Raw genomic sequence first — 19,001 nt, 5'->3', positions numbered from 1 at the left:
TGCCATAAATCTTTGGCTGCTCACGCGCGCCAGCTGTGCGGCCAAGAACACGATCTTCTCCAGCTCCTCCAACTCCTCCAACTCCTCCATTGACGGCGATGGCGTCGCCTTCCACGGCAAACCTCTCGAGCTGCCGAGTAGTTTTGTCAAACGAGCCTAAGTGGATTTCCAATGGCAATTTTTAGGAATCAAAACAGAAATTCTAAAACTCAGCCCACCCCCAACCGCCGCCCCGCGCCCACTTACCTGCGCCCAATGTGTCGCATCTTTAAATGTTGCACGTGGCAAAGACTTGTTGTTGTTGTTGTTGTTGTTGTTGGTGTTTTAGTGACAGGGCCACTGCCTGCCCCAAGCGGCACGCTGTCGTCTTGTTCAGCACATCACGTATGCCCTTTGTGTTTATTTATTTTTATGCCAGCCACCCCACCGCACACCCCCCAGCCCAGCCCCAACTCTCTCTCTCTCTCTCTTGCAAAGCAGCAGCCATTTATATTTACCAGCAGCAGCAGCAGCGCCAGCAGCAGCAACTCCTCGTTTCACTTGGCTTAAGCATCGCGGGACTGATTGAAATTCGCGGATAACCTGAAATGGATTTCTTCTTTCCACAATTGCTTTTTGGTGGCAATATTAGCGATTCACTTTGTGCGACAGTCGCGCTTGCCATTTTGTATGTGTGTATGTATGTGTGTGTGTGTCGGATGCGTACAGAGATGAGTCCGCACAGCATTATGTAATCAACTGTGTGGGGCTCAAGCAGCTGTCTTGTTATAGACATACATATATCAACAATAATAATAAACCAGCAAACTGATTCAAATGGAAAAACATATAGGAATACGATCGAATAACATCAAAATTCTAAAAAAATATATATATATATATTTAAACTAAAAAGTAAAAAAAAAATATAATAATAATAATAAAAAATCAAAATAACATAAAAATGCATTTTAATTAATATTAAATAAAAAATAAATTAAATAAATGTCTAAATAATATAATGTAAATAAAAGTAAAACAAAAATAAAAAATAATAAACAGAATTTAAATAAATAATAAACAGAATAAATTTTAAAAAAAGTTAAATTCTATACAAAATAAAAATATATATACATAAAATACGTTTAAAAATAATAAGAATAAATACAAAAACAATTAAAAGCAAAATAATAAGCTGAATAAAATTTTAGGAAAATTAAATAAATATAAATAAAATATCAATGTAAATTAAAAATACAAAACAATGTATTTAAATAAATAATAAACAGAATAAATTTAAAAAAAAAACAATGTATTTAAATAAATAATAAACAGAATAAATTTTAAAAAAAGTTAAATTCTATACAAAATAAAAATATATATACATAAAATACGTTTAAAAATAATAAGAATAAATACAAAAACAATTAAAAGCAAAATAATAAGCTGAATAAAATTTAAGTAAAATTAAATAAATATAAATAAAATATCAATGTAAATCAAAAATACAAAACAATGTATTAATCAATTAAATAAATAAATTACATATTTAAATAAAAATAAACTAATAACATAAAAATATTAAACTGAGAAAAATAATATAATAAAAATAATATAATAAAATATAATAAAAAAATATAATAAAATAAACTAATTGAATAAAAATATTAAACTGAGAAAAATGAATTAATCAATTTAATAAATAAATATCATATTTAAATAAAAATAAACTAATAACATAAAAATATTAAACCGAGAAAATTTAATTAAAAATAATATAATAAATTATAATAAAAGAATATAATAAAATAAACTAATAAAATAAAAATATTAAACTGAGAAAAATTTAATTAAAAATAAAATAATAAAATATAATACAAATATAATATATATACAAAACAATATATATATCTAAATAAAGATTGAGTAAACAGCACAAAAATTATAATACATAGCAGAGCTGTAGCCATCTACAAATATCATTAAGATTGAAAAAAAAAAAAAATTCTAAAAGCAACATAATATTCTTATTCATTTCTATTCTTTAATAAAAGAATCAAATAAACATATTAAACTCTCGCCAAGAGCCTCAAAAACTGCCAAATACTATATAACTAAATGCCATCCAAAACCTAAAAATAATTAAAATAATTAACAAGTGCAATAATTCCAACCCAACTCTTCTTCTAGCAAAAGTCCATTAACTAATGCAAAATATAACCACATATATTCATATACCTCACATTTTAAACTCAAATCAAATAGTATTCGATTCGAACAAGAGAACTTTTGATCTGCAATTCCCCCAAGTATTTCGCTGAAATCAATATCCTAAAATTTGCAGATTTCCAAACAATCAAAAAATGGATTCAAGTCTCAATTTGTAAGGGAGCGATTCGAATGTAAAGCGAAACCCAATAATACCCAAAATACCCAAACGTACATATATACGAAAAGAGGCGGCAACGGGCAAAAGGGAACCAAATCTGTTGCCTTCGATGGCTTCGCAAACTTTCCGCTAATTTTGCAATGCTTCTGAGGCTTTCACGGCCTTGGAGCATTCGCCAATTTATTTGTAAATTTATAGCACACACATAGAGACTGAGATTAGGTGTGCGTGTGTGTGTGTGTAAGATTTTATGGGCGCCTGGGAAAGCAGAATGTTCGTGCAGTCGCTTAGGCCGGCCGGGGGGCGTGGCGGGGCGAAAGGCGCGAAATTGCAAAATTAAATTTGCAGTTATTGCGCAACCATGGAGAATTGGTTACACTGTAACGGTATAAATCGGGCATTGGGCGCCGGGCGTCCCCTAATTGGCAACTTACAACACTCACACTCTCACACACACAAGCAGCGAGACAGACACAGCGAACTGCGTGTGTGAAAAAGAGATGGCACGAGGCATTTCCAATAGCAACTTAACAATTCAAACATAGAGCATCAGCTGTCGCTGCATTGTGTGTGTGTGTGCGTGTGTGTGTGCGTGTCTGCGTCTTGACAAAACTTGTATTAGTGTAGTCAATTTTTGCATTTGCACTCCACTCAACCATCAGTCTCTTGGGCCTCTCTATGCGCTTCTCATATTAGAGTACCTACAGCAACAACAAATGCAGTGAAATTGTTTAACAATTGATGTTTGTATATATTATTAATCTTATCTAGCAATGCAATGCAGTTGCATGTGCCTTCAAATCATCAATTGCCTAAGATACCGAAATAGTTACAGCTACTATCAGGCATATTTGAATACGGACCAATTACATTGAAGCGCTCACAAAGTATCTTGGTATTAGGGATTTTCTCATTCTTTGTGATAATACTGTAGAATAATAAATAGGGGATTCAGCAGAAGAGCTCGGGAAGCTGAGGCGGGAATGAGCATTTTTGGCAGAAGCTGAAAGAGCATCGTCAAGCAGACAGAAGAGCAACATACATACAGGTCAGAGCATAGAGAGCATATCAAGCAGATCAGAGCAGCGCAGAGCAGAGCAGACAGAGCAATCAGAGCAGAGCAGACCAGAGCAGACAGAGCAGAGAGAGCAAGCAACAGAGCAGATCAGAGCAGACCAGAGCAGACCAAGCAGACCAGATCAGACAGAGCAGATCAGAGCCAGATCATATCATATCATATCATATCATATCATATCATATCATATCATATCATATCATATCATACCATATCATATCATACCATATCATACCATATCATACCATACCATATCATACCATATCATATCATATCATATCATATCATATCATATCATATCATATCATATCATATCATATCATATCATATCATATCATATTAAATCATACCATATCATACCATATCATATCATATCATATCATATCATATCATATCATATCATTTCATATCATATCATATCATATCATTTCATATCATATCATATCATATCATATCATATCATGTCATATCATTTCATATCATATCATATCATATCATATCAAATTATATCATATCATATCAAATTATATCATATCACATTATATCATATGACATTATCTATCAGCTAATGTCTATCGTTTATAATATATATCCATCTGATCACCCATGATCCTCTACCTACCTATGATCTATCTTTCATATATCTATCAACCATTTAAAACATATTTATTATCTATATTCGATTCTCTAGCCTAGATAGCCTATCAAACATTATCTGTTATCTATCATGTATCATCTGTCATCTATCAGAACTCATCATTCATTTATCAACATAGGATCAACTTGGGATCTTATTTATATCCAACACTCCAGCTAAAAGCTAGTAAAACTAGTAAGTGAAGAATTTGCAATGAATTCTGCCTTCAAAATCTATCTAGAATCGTGGGAATGTTTTGATGCAATATCCTACTAACCAAATTTTCTCTCTCTCTTCGATAAAAGTTTCTCCATAAAATCTCAACAGCAACATAAATATTTAGCTTCAAATACCACTAGGATCTCTAATGCAAATATATATGGACGCCAATGCGCATGGGAGTAGATACATACATATTTATGCTGCATTTCTATTCTATATACACATATATAATATTTATTTTGTTTCATCGCAGTTTTGATGAAATGAAATATGGTATGAAAGCATCGCAGCCGCAATGAGAAGCATGTGTTGATGCGTCGCCTCTAGAGGCATTCCACACTCGCTCACATTCTACGCCATTTTCAGCACAGATTCGCTCACACCCACGCCCACGCCCACGTTGACGCCCATACGGTGAGTGCAAACTGCATGTTGAAATAATTATGCGTGTGCATTCCGTGGCCACGCCGAAATGAGCTGCGATTTATGAATGCCATGTTGCAGCCCAAACCCGTTAAACGCCAAGCGAGACAAGCCAAGCCCGAATCTAGGACAATGTTGGTCATGGCCATGAGCAGGAGCAGCAGCAGCAGCAGGAGCATGAGCAGGAGCAGGGGCAGGGCAATGGTGTCGACGGCATGGCCGGCGTGTACGACAAGCGCAGACATTATAATTATTAATAAATGCAAGAGCAGCGCCAACGGGAGCCATGAATGCTGTGCGGTCGAAGGAGGCAGCGACGGCTGGCTGGGTGGTTGGGTGGTTGGGTGGCTGGGTGGATGCTGTGCGGCACTCGGCTCAAAGAGGTGAGCAACTATTTACGGCATGTCCATGTCCTGGCAGTGGTGGGCAACTGCGAGTGCGAGTGCGAGAGTGAGTGCGAAACTGGAATTAATATGTGGCACCCGGGCGACGACCAAAGCGCTGCTACTGACATGACCACGAAACGGGCGCCGGATTGGATCGCAATCGGGTGGCTGGGCCAGCGACGGCCCGCAACGGCACCGGCCTGTGCAGTCATCGGTAGAGGCATTTTACAATTTATGATACGAAATTGATTTTATTACCAAACAAAAATATTGGCTACTCACTGGCCGCTGTGCATTAACGCGCAACGGCTTAATTAAGATGCAAAGCGTTGCCAGTGTAGGGATGAAGCAAACACAACAAAAAAAAAAAACAAGTAAGAAGACTCTAGTAGAGACTGCTCGACTAGGAGATACCCTGAACCCTCCAATCTGATATTCTAATCACTCGGCACTTATTTTCTACATTTAAAATTTGAAAGCTCTAGCTCTAAAGGTGTAGTAGTTATAATTAAATAACTAGCTTTCGATACGGTTTTTAATCGATAATAAAATATTGGGAGTAGTTATTGATTTTTAGTGTTAAACTCGATATGCGCGTGATACAGACGGACCTAGGAAAAATAATTTCAAGTCTCTAGCTCTTATATCTTCTGAGATCGACGCGTTCATACATACGGACGAACAGACAGACGGACAGGGCTAAGTCGACTCAGTTCGTCGCCCTGATAAAAATATATATACTTTGTGGGATCTGCCACGCCTCCTTCTGCCTGTTAAATACTTTTAACAAAGCCATTATACCCTGATTTCCCATTTTCAATGGGCTCAGGGTATAAAAAAAAATGAATTTTAAATCGGAAAATAGTATAAATGCATTGCCTCATGGCAGTCGAACGGCTGCGCTGCAAGGTCACGACATTACGGCCATTAATCAGCTGCGCTGCTCTGCCGGCAGCCGGTCTTAGTCAATGCAAATATTGTGGCCAGTGCCGAGTCCGAGTCCTGCCCGGGCCGACTCCTGCTGCCTGCTGTCGCTCGACGCACGCACTTGGCTGCAGTTTGGGTTTGCAATTTTGGTTCAAGTGGTTCTAGATTGGAGCTGCCGTTGCATGTTGCACGTTGCACTTTTCAATGAGAGAACGAGAGAGAGAGAGAGAGAGAGACTTTCAGAGTGAGGGAGAGTTTTGCGGGCTTGCACTTGTGGCCAAATGTTGGCCAGTCGGCTTTGTTCAGCTTAGACACGGCCACGACATGTTGATTAAGTTACCTCCGCACGTCCGTCCGCACTGTTTGCAAATGCAACAACTTCTCGTTTGATACCCACTGATGACTGCCAACTGAAACTGTTTACTCAATGCACACACACACACCCACACACCTCTATCTCTCTCTCTCTCTCTCTCTCTCTCTCTCTTTGCCTGTCTTCTTCTCACTCACTTCACTCTTTAAGTTCAGCTCACTTAAAGCATTATCTGCATTGATTTACATCCTCTGCCTTGCTCATATCACATCAACGCATCTCTCGCATTGAGTGCGCTCAACTACTAAGGCTCTACCTATAAATCTTTACTTCGTATCCGTGTAGTCAAATCTCAATGCATTTAGTATATGGTTAAATTAAATATTAGCTATTACAGAACTTTGCTTTATAAAAGGGATATTACATAACGAAAAACCTGAAAATCATTTCTCTCAAGATAGCGAAAAATCTTGGATATAGTAAACAAATATACACTGTGTGGTTTTAGTAGAACTCTTTTGTGACTTTAAAGGATTAAATAGTACTTTCTTGTTATCAGAATCAATGAATTTTCTTAGTTTACTTTTAAATAATCGTTTAAGAGCCTTACAATCTGTCAGCACATGTAGGATTCGAGTCCTGCGTATTCAGACATACAGACTCAAGCGAGAACAGAGGAACGGAAAGACTGACGAGAGCACTGATTAAAGGATAGCGGAACCCAGGAATGGACGAACATACTAGCATATAAGAACCGACAAAGAGACGGAGCAATGGAGGAGCAGACGTCTTTCTGGAACTCCATTCGTCTATTCTTCAAGCAGGAGACGTAAGGACAGACGGACAGAACGGACACGTGAAAGCAGGAATGGAAGAGCAGATATTTGTCTATTCCTACTTCCGTATATTCTTCAAGCATTGCCTCAAGCACGACGGACGGAGTGATATACAGACAGAAAGTGGAACAGACGGATGGAAGTACGGAAGGACAGAGACATGGATGTGATCTAAACTAAGAATTCAAAGACTCAAAAGAGACAACCACGCCTTCTTTTGCCTGTTTCACATACTTATAAATATTATCAGATGCCAGCTACATATAATATGGAGAGAGTTTTAACTCTATTTTACAAAATTATGCTTTAAATCTATTTAAAATTTTCATTAATGTGGATTAAAAGATAGGGAAATATTTTGAGACTAACTCAGTTATGTATAGGTAAATCATAAATAATAAATATGTTTAAGAATTTTCGAACAAATGAAAAATCAAAACTCTTAGAGTCAAAATGATAAGCCACAGAGAAATTTCGTCAATCCACGGCAAAACTCGAGGAATATTGTCTTGAAGTGTCACAAAGAGTATTAATATTCCTTAAAACACCCAGATAATGGGCTCTTCATAGCATACTCAGTATCTTAAGTAACCGCTGTAGAGCACTCGCAACACCTCGCTCCGATTTGATGCAGTTTCCCAAACGAACTCCCATTTTTCCGGGCACGCCTTGGACCCACGAGAATCTATTAGCTGGCCTCATTTCTAGGGTCTAAGCGAACGGACAAGCAACTAACAACTTAATAAAGCAACTGCAACGACAACAACAACAACAACAACAAGAGCAACATTTGGGATTATCTCACAGCAATTTGTACAAATTTGATAGGGCTAATAAAAATGTTGAGCGTCGGCTGCCCGAGTGCAACACATGGCGTTGGTTGCGTAAACTCTGAGGGTCTGAGAACCTGAGAGAGACAAATTAATTGAAGAGGAAACAGTAAGGCCGCACAGTGAGAAAAAAATACACACACACACACACAATGAAGAAGAAGATGAAAGAAACTGTAATGTGAATTGTAAAGGCGTACGAACGTCAGCAGGTTCATAATAATATCTAATTTTGATCGGACCTCGGTCTGCCTTGGATTAATTAAAATGTATATTTCGCTCTATTGTTCGTAGGCGCAACGAAATTTCTAACTTATGCGACAGTTTTATTGGCCAACTCAAAGGCGGCAAACCAGCGGCACAAAGGGGTTAACGTTAATTGCGCCTTTATGTTAAGCAGCGTCGCACACACACACACACACACATGTGTATAGAATAGACTAGAGCTAGAGCTATAGCTAGAGTTAGAGTTCGAGTATTGAAATTGATCTTACCACCGCAGCAGTCAAACCCGGTGGAAAACCGAGATTGTAAGTCATCTCTGGTCCACCCACTGTTCGCACTCATTCTCTCCGTACAGCGCTTTGCTGCGTTTTTGTTCTGTTTTTGTTTTTTTACGGGTTCCACGTAGATTGCTCGGATTCGGCGAAAGAGCTCACGAAATTAGCATTACTTCCCACCCACGCGCTGACCAAGTTGTAAACCCCGAAACAAAACAAGAAACACAAAAAACAAAAACAAGAAAAAAATCAGCTCGCAGTGATTACAAAATGGAATCGCATAAAAAAGCAAAAACAACAAGAAGAGGAAGAAGCAGCAGCGAAATGGCAATAAAAAAAAGTAAATCGTTCACTTTTTAACCCTTCGCCCGGCGCATTGTGCATCCTGCGTCCTGCATCCTGCGTCCTTCGGCGACTGTTCCACATCTTCTAATTTATGTCGCTACGAGGTTTATGACTTTATTGTTTTACGAGCGTTAAAAAAGCAGCGAAAAAAAAACAGAAGACAGCTAAAAAAAAAAAAAAAAGGGTGCATCAGTTGTTTTTTTTTTTTTATCTCTCTGCTTCGTTTTTTTAACCCCTTCGAGACAACGAATTCGCAACAATTGAGCGGCAGCAACGGGTTAAAGGCGCGTTCATACCTAGCGTTAATACGCAGAAAAATGCATTTGATGCCGGGCTAACTTCTTTACAGCTCTATTTGCCTTTCCCGAAAAACTCGACACGAACAGGAAAAACGAAACTGAAAACTGAACTCTATTTAGATTTCTAGGTTTTCAGAGCAGAGCTTGTCCTATTGATGGCTTTTCATTTGTTTTTTAGCTCGTTTTTCAGCGTTTCCTGGAAGGTTTTCACTGCCATTATTTTTTTATTTTGGTTTCAATCTGTTTTTTTTTCAGAGAACGAGGAAAAACACTTTTGCTGCGTTTTGACTTTGCGTTTGTTGGACTTTGACTTTATGGCCAGAGGCAAAGCCAAAGGCAGAGGCAGAGGCGGAGGCAGAGACTGTTAGCCGTACTGGTCCAAATGACATTTACATGCCGTTTCCCGGGGGAGTGCAGGGACGGGTCCGGCAGAGAGGCCTTGACTTGGCTAGGCCCACTGGGACTGCACACACATAGCTAACTACAATTAATTGCAATGCATTTTGTTGGCCCAGTTCTATTTGTTCATGCAATTTGCTTTCATCAGCCGTCGAGGCGTGTCTAAAAAAGAAAATATATATGTATATATAGAGGGAAAATAAATAAATGGAACTCGGCCTCTTTGGTCTCCCTCTTTGTGCGCAACTTAGGCGCGCATCATTTAACTTTGAGCAACGAGCAGAGTGGATTACACACATGACAGAGCAGGCATCCTTACAGAGGAGAGCAGCACGGAGAGCGAAAGAGATGGCGATAGCGAGAGCGTAATCGAGACCCGTCAAAATGGCAAACACATCGACAATGCACCCAAGACACTATCGGAGCAAGGACCCAAGCAAGGACGACGTCGGCATTCTCCTAAGGCTGTTACGTTGCCTCTCCCTCTCCCTCTCCCTCTTCCTCTCCCTCTCTCTCTAAGCACATTACGTATTGCATTCGCAAACTCATTCGCATTTTGATTGTAATCGGAGCTAAACACACACACACACATACGCACACATGCGCATTAGATAAGGATCAGCTGCTCCCTAGGTAAATGCTCAAGGTAACCGAGCAACAAATCTTTAGAATCGAGCATGTGTGTGTGTGCGTGTGTGTGTTACCTTGTTGTTTACCTTGCCTAATGCGAGCTGACAGATTATTATTAGCGTAACATTAACGTCAAATTACGCAGCTATTTTGCGCACTTTATCTACAGAGCACCGACATCGCATCTCCCAGCATCTCCATCTGCATCTCGAACTCCCTGATAGAGAGATATGGAATCATTTCCATTGTTTGCTGCTTTGGATAGATTTCGGGCTGGACTGTGTACTGTTTTCTCTGTTTTTCCGCTTTTCCGCTTTTCATGTGTGGCACGTTGCGTGTCCAGTTGTTGCAGGTGCAGATCCTCATATGTATTATACGATATGTGGAATGTTCATGATACCATAATAAAGAACTCTGGAGATAAAGCCGATAAGGAGACCCAAATTTACTAAACTGTTTAGCTTGATCTCAAATATTTGTATACTTTCTAGGCTATCAAGCTGGGGTATATCTTTTGATAACAGTTTCAGTCTAATAAGGTCTAATAGTTCTTAAGGCATAGATCTAGGGCATATCTCTTTATAATAGCTTTTGTTTAATAAGGATATATGTTAGCCCATGGAGTTCATGGAGTCCATATCCATAATACGTGTATATATTTAAGGGTTCACATCTAGGGTATATCTGTTTACAACAGTTTTAGTCATACCCATATCCATATCGTATTGATTGATATTTCTCTTTTTTTTCTTTAGCTTTACTTATTTTTTATACCCTAAACTCATTAAATAAGGGAACTCAGGGTATGTCTTATTTATTTATTTTTCTTTTTACATAGAGTTTTTTTTTACAATAATTAGATCTACGGCTTTTTTTTATTTATAATAAAAAATAATAATAATATAAATGTTCTCTATAGAGCCTCGGCAAAACAGCCTGCAGTCCCTTCAATTACCAACAAACAATCCATAATTAAAATTTAATTAAATCAACTTAAACATAATTCATCCCCTTAATCATCGAATAGCTCAGCCGAATATCTCTGGAAAATCCCATCAAATGCAGCTGGACTCTAGCCAAATAACTTTCGATTAATTCCGGGAAGCACATTAAATAATTGCAACTACTTGCGTACGTACACTCAGGCTGCCACACCCCCCTCATTACACCGGGGAAAAGCACTTAGAAGGGCGTCAGGGCGTTTGGGTGTACAAACATTTCCCACCTGGCGCAACTCCCACACGAAAACCGAAATGTCAACATAGCGCTGAGAAAAACTACTGCAGCAGAGCGAGAGCTAAGCTAAGGAACGATGGGAGTGGGTGTGGGAGTGGGAGTGGCGCAAGGAGCAGCCTCGGTTGTTATTTGCTTTGGCTGCGTGTTCCGGGTGCGAACACAATGCGTGACAATAATTAAAAGATTTCTAGTGTCAACAGTGTAAATGGAATCAAAACATAGTCGCAGACCAAAACTAAATGGCACAAGGCGGTTGCCAAAGCGCGGAATGGAATGGGAATGGGATTGGGAATGGGAATGGGAAGTGGGCTGGGCATGAAATGCGCACAATGTTTGTTTATTGAGACGGCTTTGATTTGTGCCACGAGAGCTGAGCTGAGCCGAGCTGAACGGGGCTCAACTGAATTTGATGCCATCATGTGCCGCATACCACCCACCGCACCTCCCATCCATCCATCCCCCCAACCATCGAACAAACCCTTCCAACCACGACAAGTGCGCGCGTGTTTGTAGAGCCGTTGTATGCATAAGCAACGCCGATTATTGACACATCACCGGCTACGCGACGCATCGGGGAGGGTAAGATGATGATGGGGAAGAGAGAGAGAGAGAGAGGGAGAGAGCGAGATACATGTCGAAGGTGAACTCGCCAGCTGAAGAGCAAACATTTTGCGCGAAGAAGACAAATGCAAATCGAACTGCACTGCGCTTTAGCGTACGTGTGTGTTTGTGTGTGTGTGCATGCTTGTGTGTTTTCCCAATTCCAATTTCGATTCCATAGACCAAACCAACCCGCCCAACCCCTTGCCATGCGGTCGTGCGTGAAATTTAATCAAAGCAAAGCGAACGCCTGCCACTGCCTCAGCCTCTGCCCCTGCCTCTGCCTCTGCCTCTGCCCCTGCCTCTGACTCCTTCTATAACCCGCTCGCAGCCCATCAGTGTGGCCAACAGATTTTGGTATCCCAAACTGAAGCAACCGGAAATGTTGCACATTTGTAACTGTAACTTGCTTCGGGTGTTGTCTCTACACAAAATGGGCAACAAGATAAAAGGAAAGAAAACGGTTTGTCTTTTTTATTTCGCTCTCATTTTTGGGCAACACGCGTAACGAATTTCGCACACCCTTTAAAGACGTTTACTAGCAGATTGCCACGCTCAATGATTTAATAGACTGAAAATCAATGAACAATTAAATATATTTTTATACCACACTAAATGTGTGAATAAACGTGAGAATATTTGAGTTCAAAAATAACCAAGCAGACATACATACATACATATGCATACATACATATGTATATGTAAATGTGGCGAACTAGCTAACATAGTCTCTATGCAGATAGTTTGGCTAGTGTATGGACACAGTGGGCCCGGCCAGCCAGTGTACGTCAAAGTTTTACACACAAGTGCAAATTTTTGTCAATTGCTGTAAATGGAGTTTCCGTTTTCCTGCTCTCGACAAAGCGCTGTCTGTCTGTAGCAATTTGCTCAACAATTGGTTGGAGCGGTGGTAAGAAGCGATTTGTTGAATTTAGTTTGCAGCTTACCAAAGCCCAAGATTCAATTTGCGCGCACTTTCAACGCTTAAAGCCGTGCGCAGCCCTGGACTAATACATACACTTGCTTAGTAATTGCGTGCGCCCTGGTCGAAAGTGGAGCACACACACACACACACACACACAATTGCATGCATTCAGATGTAGTATGTATGTATTATGGTGAAGTAGAAACGAAAACAAAACGCAAGCAGCACAGCAATAAGAACATCAGGCGAGCTAAAGCGAACGAACGAACATACGGTTATTTTTAAACCAGACGCGGCGCTCTCACTCTCTTTTTGTCCAGCAGAAGCTTCTGCTTTGATATTGCGGCGGCTCTCTTACTCTCACTGCTGCTGTTCGCTTTGTTCGTGCTTAGTGTTGAGAGCGCAGTTTGTTTTCATGAACAGCTTTGTCACGTGGAGTAGCTGCTATCGATGTTGCTCGCTGCTGTCGCTATCGCTGTTTCGCTTTTAATATTCACTTTTATTTGCGGTCGGCATACGCGCTCAGTCTCTTGCGCACAGTGGAACCAGTGAATTTCATTTGTATATTTTAAATGTTGCTAATGTAATTGAATATTTCAATTGTCAATAATTGATTGGGTCCATCTATGCAATTTTCTTTTGTATTATATTATCGTACATATATTATCGTACATATTTAGTGAATATATATATGAATATATATAATTCGGATTTCCAATGTGTTAAGCTTGAAAGTTTATAAATATACACTCCCAGGTGTAATAACAAAGTAAGCAGTTTCTTTATAATGTACCATGCGTAATAGCATATGATTATCTAAATTACACCTTAAGCTTATGTACATATATTAATTACTATGTGCGTCAGTGTGCCTATGCACATGTTTCGAGCACGAGAGAGCCAATTCTTGACTCTCTTATATTCTCTCTCTCACCACCGGTACTCAATTGTTGTCGTTGTTATTTCTATGTGGAACTGTGCTTTAAGAGCGTATGTAGATCCCAGTGGCGTTGTTGTTTGCTGCCGTTTCATCAGCTTGCCCCTTGCCAAGCGCGAGCACTTTGCGGTTAATCACGATGACGGGGGCGTTTGCGACGCCAGTTGCGGTTGTTGTGGCCTGTCAATCGCTGACTTTGCTTTGTGTTCTGCTTTTGTTGATAATCGGGAGCGGCGACGGCGACGGCGACGACAACGCCAACGCCAGCGTCGCTGCGTAGTGTTCGCAATTTAAGTTTTTGGGGCCCGTTGGGCCAGCACTGTTGTCGACGTCACGTCAGTTCATTGCGTCGGCTTGTACAGCTTGCTAGCGCGTTTTTTTTTCGTGTTCTCGCCAATTCTCAACACTCTGTGTGCTTGTGTATATAAATATATATACATATATATATATACATACATACATGTGCATATGTATTATTTTATATGCGTATATGTGACCATATGACTGTGTATGTATGTGCTCTGGCGTTTTGAGTATGCTTTGTGATATTCTTCTCAGTTACTGCTGTCAGTGGTTCTTCTTCTGCTTCTTGCCAGCGTTTTGTTGTTGACGTCGCCGCATTGTTTTTATTGCCGTTTCTGTCGTTGCCGTCGTGGCCGCCGCGCAGACCAAAAACTTGATTGTGATATAATTTGTTAAGTATTTATTTATTTGTATTTGGCACAAGCGTGCCACGACGGACCCGTTGGTTGCCCCAGTGTAATTGCAGTTGCATTCAAGCCACAAGTTCTCGAGGCGGCCGCAAAGCGCCCCCTGGCTAGAGCAACAACTCGCCTCGCCTCGCCTCGCCTACGTCTTCTTCTCTGTCTGCGGCACACTCTCACTTCTCACTTGCCACTGTCACTGTCACTGGCCGCACGCTGTCTCGCTCACTCACCATGGTATACTCGACGAACATACTGCTGGGCATTGTGACCATATTAACCGCCGTGTTCATCTGGTCGCGTCGCACCTACGTCTATTGGCAGCGGCGTCGCGTCAAGTTTGTGCAGCCAACGCATCTGCTGGGCAACCTGAAGAAGGTGCTCAAGCTGGAGGAGTCGTTCCCCCTGCAGCTGCGCCGATTCTATTTCGACGAGCGCTTCCGCAACGAGCCCGTCGTGGGCATCTACCTGTTCCATCAGCCGGCACTGCTCATACGGGACCTGCAGCTGGTGCGCACCGTTCTAGTCGAGGACTTTGTCAGCTTCTCCAATCGGTTCGCCAAGTGTGACATGCGCCACGACAAGATGGGCTCCCTCAATCTGTTCTTTGCCCGGCAGTCCGAGTGGCGTGAAATACGCACCAGACTCTCGCCGGTCTTTACGGGCGCCAAGATCAGGCAAATGTTCTCGCTTATGGAGGAGGTAAGTCAATCAACTGCGACCCAATCAAAATACACTGTGCAACAAAAGTTCGATTTTTCTTCTTCAATGAATCAATTGAAGAGTCGACAACAAACATATGTAGGCCGTCAGCATGTCAAATATCTGATTAAAATATCTCTGAATACATTTCTATTATTATTTTATTTTTAGTTTTTGTTTGTATGCATGTTAAAAATATCTGATGATATATAAAAAAAATATATTATCTTTTTTTTTTTTATTTAATTAAATTTTTTACTGCTTTTACATGTTATCAAGTGAAACAACTCGAAAAATGTTGTTGTCAATTTAAAAACTTAAATTGCCTGATAAAATATTGCTATTTTTTTCGCATTCAAAAATATCTCATAAGGAATTTCTAGTTTAAATTACTTTAATTCACTAATTTTATTTCAAAGCATAATTTTTTTAAAATTTTCATTTAAAGTTAAATCTCTAATTTAAATTACTTTAATTTATTAATCTTTTAAGTATAATTTTTTCATTTGTTTACTCTCTATTTATTTATTTTTGTTGTTTTTTTTCTTCTTATTTGTTTCGTTTTTCTTTTAATTATTAACTTTTCTAATTCATTCTATTCGTTATTTGAACATATTTTCATTTATTTATTTGTATATATCAAAAAGTATTTTTTATTTTTTATATATATTTTTTAATTTTTTTTTTAAATATAAATGTTCCAGATTTTTTTTTTTTTTTTTTTAAATAATATATCTCTTAAAATTTGTTGATAGATAAAATGCTATATGCCGTTTTGTTTTATTTATTTTTTATTTAATTTAATTTTTTTTGTTTTATTTTACCCTATTTATTTATTTATTTATTTATTTATTTATTTTTTTTTTTTCATTTAAAGAAATATTCTAGATTTTTATTTAAAATAATATATCTCTAAAACTTTGTTGATAGATAAAATGCTCAATGCCGTTTTTTAATTCTTTATTTTTATTTTTTTAATTTAATTTTTTATATATATATTTTTTCAATTTTATTTATTTTATATATATATTATTTTTTAATTTTATTTTTTTTTTAATTTTATTTATTATTCATCTAAGAAAACAAAAATTTTTAAATAATATATATTTAAAATTTTGTTGTTAAAAAATGTTCTATATGCCACTTTTGTTTTATTTTATTTTTTATTTTTTTTTATGGTATGTTTTTCGTAATGTCATGTTTAGGTATTTTTTCTGGTAATTTCGTTGTATTGCTTGCTAGTGTAAGCTAATGTAAGCTTCACGTGCGGAAATTTAAAACTTTAAAATGTTTAATTAGTAAAATACTATGTCATTGACTTGTTTTTTTTTTTTTTTTTTTTTTTTTTTTTTTTTTTTAAATTTTTTTTGTAACAATATGTAATGCAATCTATGTGTGTTTTTTTTTTATTTAAACTTTATTTTTCTGGTAATTTCGTCTCGTATTGCTTGCTAGTGCAAGCTTCGCGTGCGAGCAGCTGTTACCAAAGTTCATCGCAAGTGTCTGAAAATATAGACATATGAATGAGAATTGAACAACTGGTTTCGCATGCTCACTAATGTTTTCGACTTTACACTCTCAGTTAAGTTCTATGGAATTTTGACTTTTTCATAGGTTAAACAAGTCAATGAAAACAAAGTGTTTATTAGCTAAATGATTGCATGCACTTGACTAGATTTGCTTTTTTATTATTATCTGCTTATCATTATTGAAGGTGGGTAATGTTGAGAGATATAATATATATAGAGTATTATTTATATATATTGTGCATGCCCTGTTTATAGATATTCCTTTCTTGTATATATAAGCTCTCGCTCTGCACTCCAAACTAATCGCACTTTAACGATCCGCACTCTAATCTCTTATCTAGATCGGCTGCGATCTGGAGTGGTATTTGAAGCGTTTGACGCGTGATTTGCGACGCGGCGATGCGTCCCGCGGCGTCATCGTTAGCATCAAGGATGTCTGCGATCTGTACAACACGGACATGATAGCGAGCATCGCATTTGGACTGCGATCGTATAGCCTGAGGAATACGCAGTCTGAAATCGGTTCACATTGTCAGGACATATTCAAGCCGAACGTGCGTCGAATAATAGACTTCTTTGTGATATTCTTTCTGCCGAAGCTGGTGCCGCTGATGCGGTCGAAGCTGTTCACGGAGACGCACTCGGAGTTTCTGCGCCGCGTCATCCAGTTGGTGATCGAGGAGCGCGAACGAGGCGGCGATCTGCGCAATGATCTCATCGAAATGCTGCTGACCCTCAAGAAGGAGGCCGATCTGCAGCAGGACAAGACGCACTTTACGCACCATCAGGACTTTCTGGCCGCCCAGGCGGCCACCTTCGAGGTGGCCGGCATCGAGACCTGCTCCTCGACCATGTCCTTCGCCCTCTACGAGCTGGCCAAGCAGCCGCTAATGCAGGAGCGGCTGCGGCGCGAAATACGGCACACGTTCGCCCTGGCCGCGGCCCATGGGGGCGGGCCGGGTCTGAGCTATGAGCTGATTGCCGGCATGCGGTACCTGGAGATGGTGGTGGAGGAGACGCTGCGCAAGTATCCCATTGTGCCGGTGCTGGAGCGCGAATGCTCGCCGATCAACAAGAAGCGCTTCTACTCGCTGCGCCCGCACGCCGAGTGCTATGCCCGGCGCGGCATGCCCGTCTTCATCTCCAATCTGGCCATACACCACGATCCGCAGGTGAGATGCAGACATGCGCATAGCAATCAACTGTGTACCCCATATTAATACGATGTCTTTCCTCTGTTCTATTGTCAGTACTGGCCGGAGCCGGAACGCTTCGATCCGGAGCGCTTCAGTGCCGAGAATAAACCGAAGCAAACGCCCATGTCGTATCTGCCCTTCGGGGCCGGGCCGCACAACTGCATTGGCATGCACATTGGCATGCTGCAGATCAAGCTGGGCCTCATCTACTTCCTGCGCCAGCATCGCGTCGAGCTCTGTGACCGCACCGTGGACCGCATCAGCTTCGATGCCAAGTTCGCGCTGCTCGCCAGCGAGCATCGCATCTACCTCAGAGTTGTTGACTGTTTATAGCGCACAAGCGAGCACCATCTCATGACAAGGGCAATAGAGACCAGGGCATCATCCACAGCACGCAGCATCCCAGCACCCGACATTCGACATTCGACATCCACATTCAAACATCCATCAGCATCACATGCAGCTTCCCTCTGCTCATCTAGAGGCCAGTTGCTCCCAGCTCCCCGCTCCCCGCTCCCCGCTCTCAGTTCGGGCCATAAATATTTGGTATGCCTCAAATAAACTTTGCTGCGCTCTATTATCATTATCTTAATATATAAATATATATATGTATGAATAATCTTTTTGCTCTCTCTCTCTCACTCACTCACTCGCTCTGCTCTGATATGCCTGTCTCTATCTTTGTTTGCTGCTACTTTTTATTTTTTATCTATGCGTCATTGGCCGATAGCTTATCAATATGTATATTCTTTTTTTTTTTTTTGTTTATTTTTGTATTAATTTTTTTTTTAGTATTTTTTTTTTTTACTATTATTATTATTTGTATTTAGCTTTGGTTAAACTTTGGCTCTGGCCAGGTGGCCTGATCGTTGCTATCGGCTGCCTCTTGGCTAGTGGCACCAGACACAATCACCACGCCCCCTCCAACAGCGCCCACCACAGCCGTGCGAGGGTTGCTCGATGCCAATACCAAAATGAATAC

General features: G+C 39.7%; 1 protein-coding gene across 1 annotated transcript; it reads left to right on the top strand.

Annotated features, from left to right (window-relative positions):
• Nucleotides 1–13,807: 13,807 nt before the first annotated feature.
• On the top strand, nucleotides 13,808–18,501 carry Cyp6v1 (Cytochrome P450 6v1). The gene is made up of 3 exons (XM_030390156.2): nucleotides 13,808–15,294; nucleotides 17,165–17,995; nucleotides 18,074–18,501. Exons 1-3 carry the CDS (start codon nucleotides 14,827–14,829, stop codon nucleotides 18,350–18,352), a joined length of 1,578 nt encoding a protein of 525 aa, XP_030246016.1. The 5' UTR covers nucleotides 13,808–14,826; the 3' UTR covers nucleotides 18,353–18,501.
• Nucleotides 18,502–19,001: the final 500 nt, after the last annotated feature.

The sequence above is a fragment of the Drosophila navojoa genome, chromosome X (genome assembly GCF_054131105.1).
Source record: "Drosophila navojoa isolate 15081-1374.11 chromosome X, UAZ_NAV_1.0, whole genome shotgun sequence".
NCBI classification, from domain to species: Eukaryota; Metazoa; Arthropoda; class Insecta; order Diptera; family Drosophilidae; genus Drosophila; species Drosophila navojoa.
The sequence above is the reverse complement of the archived record's forward strand: the minus strand, read 5'-3'. Positions and strand labels throughout refer to the sequence as shown.